General features: G+C 59.5%; 1 protein-coding gene across 1 annotated transcript in view; it reads right to left on the reverse strand.

Annotated features, from left to right (window-relative positions):
- Positions 1-786: 786 nt before the first annotated feature.
- ASMTL (acetylserotonin O-methyltransferase like) overlaps positions 787-1,483 on the reverse strand; it is a 12,527-nt gene continuing 11,830 nt past the window's right edge. Inside the window, exon 8 of the mRNA XM_045295965.1 lies at positions 787-1,034. Within this exon, the coding sequence (XP_045151900.1) occupies positions 868-1,034 (167 nt within the window). The 3' untranslated portion in view covers positions 787-867. The remainder of the gene's footprint in view (positions 1,035-1,483) is intronic.

Below are 1,483 nucleotides of genomic sequence, written 5' to 3' on the forward strand. Positions count from 1 at the left end.
TATCTATCTATCTATCTATCTATCTATCCATTAGCTCCCCTCGAGAAAGACCAGACTGTCTGCTCCTGTGAAGACTGACCGCCTGGGAGACCCCCAGGGGCAGCTCCGCCCTGTCCTGCAGGGTCACTGTGAGTCGGCATCCGCTCCATGGCAGTGAGTTTATCTATCTATCTATCTATCTATCTATCTAACTATCATCTATCTATTTATCTATCTATCATCTATCCATCAATCCATTGATCTGTCTATCTATGCATCCATCCATCCATTTGTATTTATCCATCAGTCCATCTAGTGAAGACAGTAGGCTGCTAACTGGAAGGTCACCTTCCTAGACCACCAGCCTCTCAGGAGAGAGTCCAGCATCGCCTGTGGGGCAGGTGGGGCCTGTCCTGCTGGGCACTGAGTCCGGATGGACCCATAGCAGTGAGTGGGCTTTCTATCTGACACCCCCACCCCACCCCTGATCCCGAGCCACGGCGTCCTGTGCTGCCAGAGAATCCGTGCCCGCGTCCCCGCTGCCCGGCCCTCACTGGGTGTTCACACCAGCGCTGAGAAGGCAGTGCCCTCTCCTGGCCAGCAGTGCCCTTCACCTGGCCCACAGTGCCCTTCACCTGACCAGCAGTTCCCTCACCTGGCCCACAGTGCCCTTCACCTGACCAGCAGTTCCCTCACCTGGCCAGTAGTGCCCTCACCTGGCCAGCAGTGCCCTCTCCTGACCGACAATGCCCTCACCTGGCCAGTGCTCTCACCTGCCAGCAGTGCCCTCACCTGGGTGGCAGTGCCCTCACCTGGGTGGCAGTACCCTCACCTGGCCAACATTGCCCTCACCTGGCCAACAATGTGCTCATCTAGCTGGCAGACTCCTCACCTGGCTGGCACGCTCACCTGGTCAACAATGCGCTCACCTGGCTGGCAGTGCTGGGACAGCCTGCTCAGGAGGGCCTGCACTCTGTCCTCGGGCCAGTCCTGCAGGAGGCTGGACAGGACAAACAGATCTGCTTCCGGGAGCGGGTCCTTAAACAGGTCACCTGGCGCAGAGACAAGGGGACACGGTGGGGTCGGGAGCAGGGTGCCTGGCCTTTTCCTGACCTGCAGGGGCTGCCCAGCACGGAGGACAGAGCCGGGGCGGCTGTGAGGGGCCAGGACTGAGACAGCCCCCTGCAGGACCCTGAGTCCCCGTGCTGGGGGTTCCAGGGTTCACAGAGGCCGCGGGGAAGTCCTTCGGGAGATGCGGGATCAGCCTTTCCTGCGACGGCTCTGGGCCACTGGTCGTGCGTCCTCGGCCATTCCCACCACCCCTGAGCTCTCCCTGATCTCTCTCTCTCTCTCACACACACACACAGCACACACACACATACACACACACACACACACCTGCACCCAGCACACCAGACAAGCACACACCCTCCACAGCACAGACCTGCACAGAGCACACCAGACATCACACCCCTATAAAGAAAGAGATGCACACGCAGGTATG

The sequence above is a fragment of the Echinops telfairi genome, unplaced genomic scaffold, assembly GCF_000313985.2.
Source record: "Echinops telfairi isolate 266 unplaced genomic scaffold, ASM31398v2 ScPeMD7_6336;HRSCAF=7252, whole genome shotgun sequence".
NCBI classification, from domain to species: domain Eukaryota; kingdom Metazoa; phylum Chordata; class Mammalia; order Afrosoricida; family Tenrecidae; genus Echinops; species Echinops telfairi.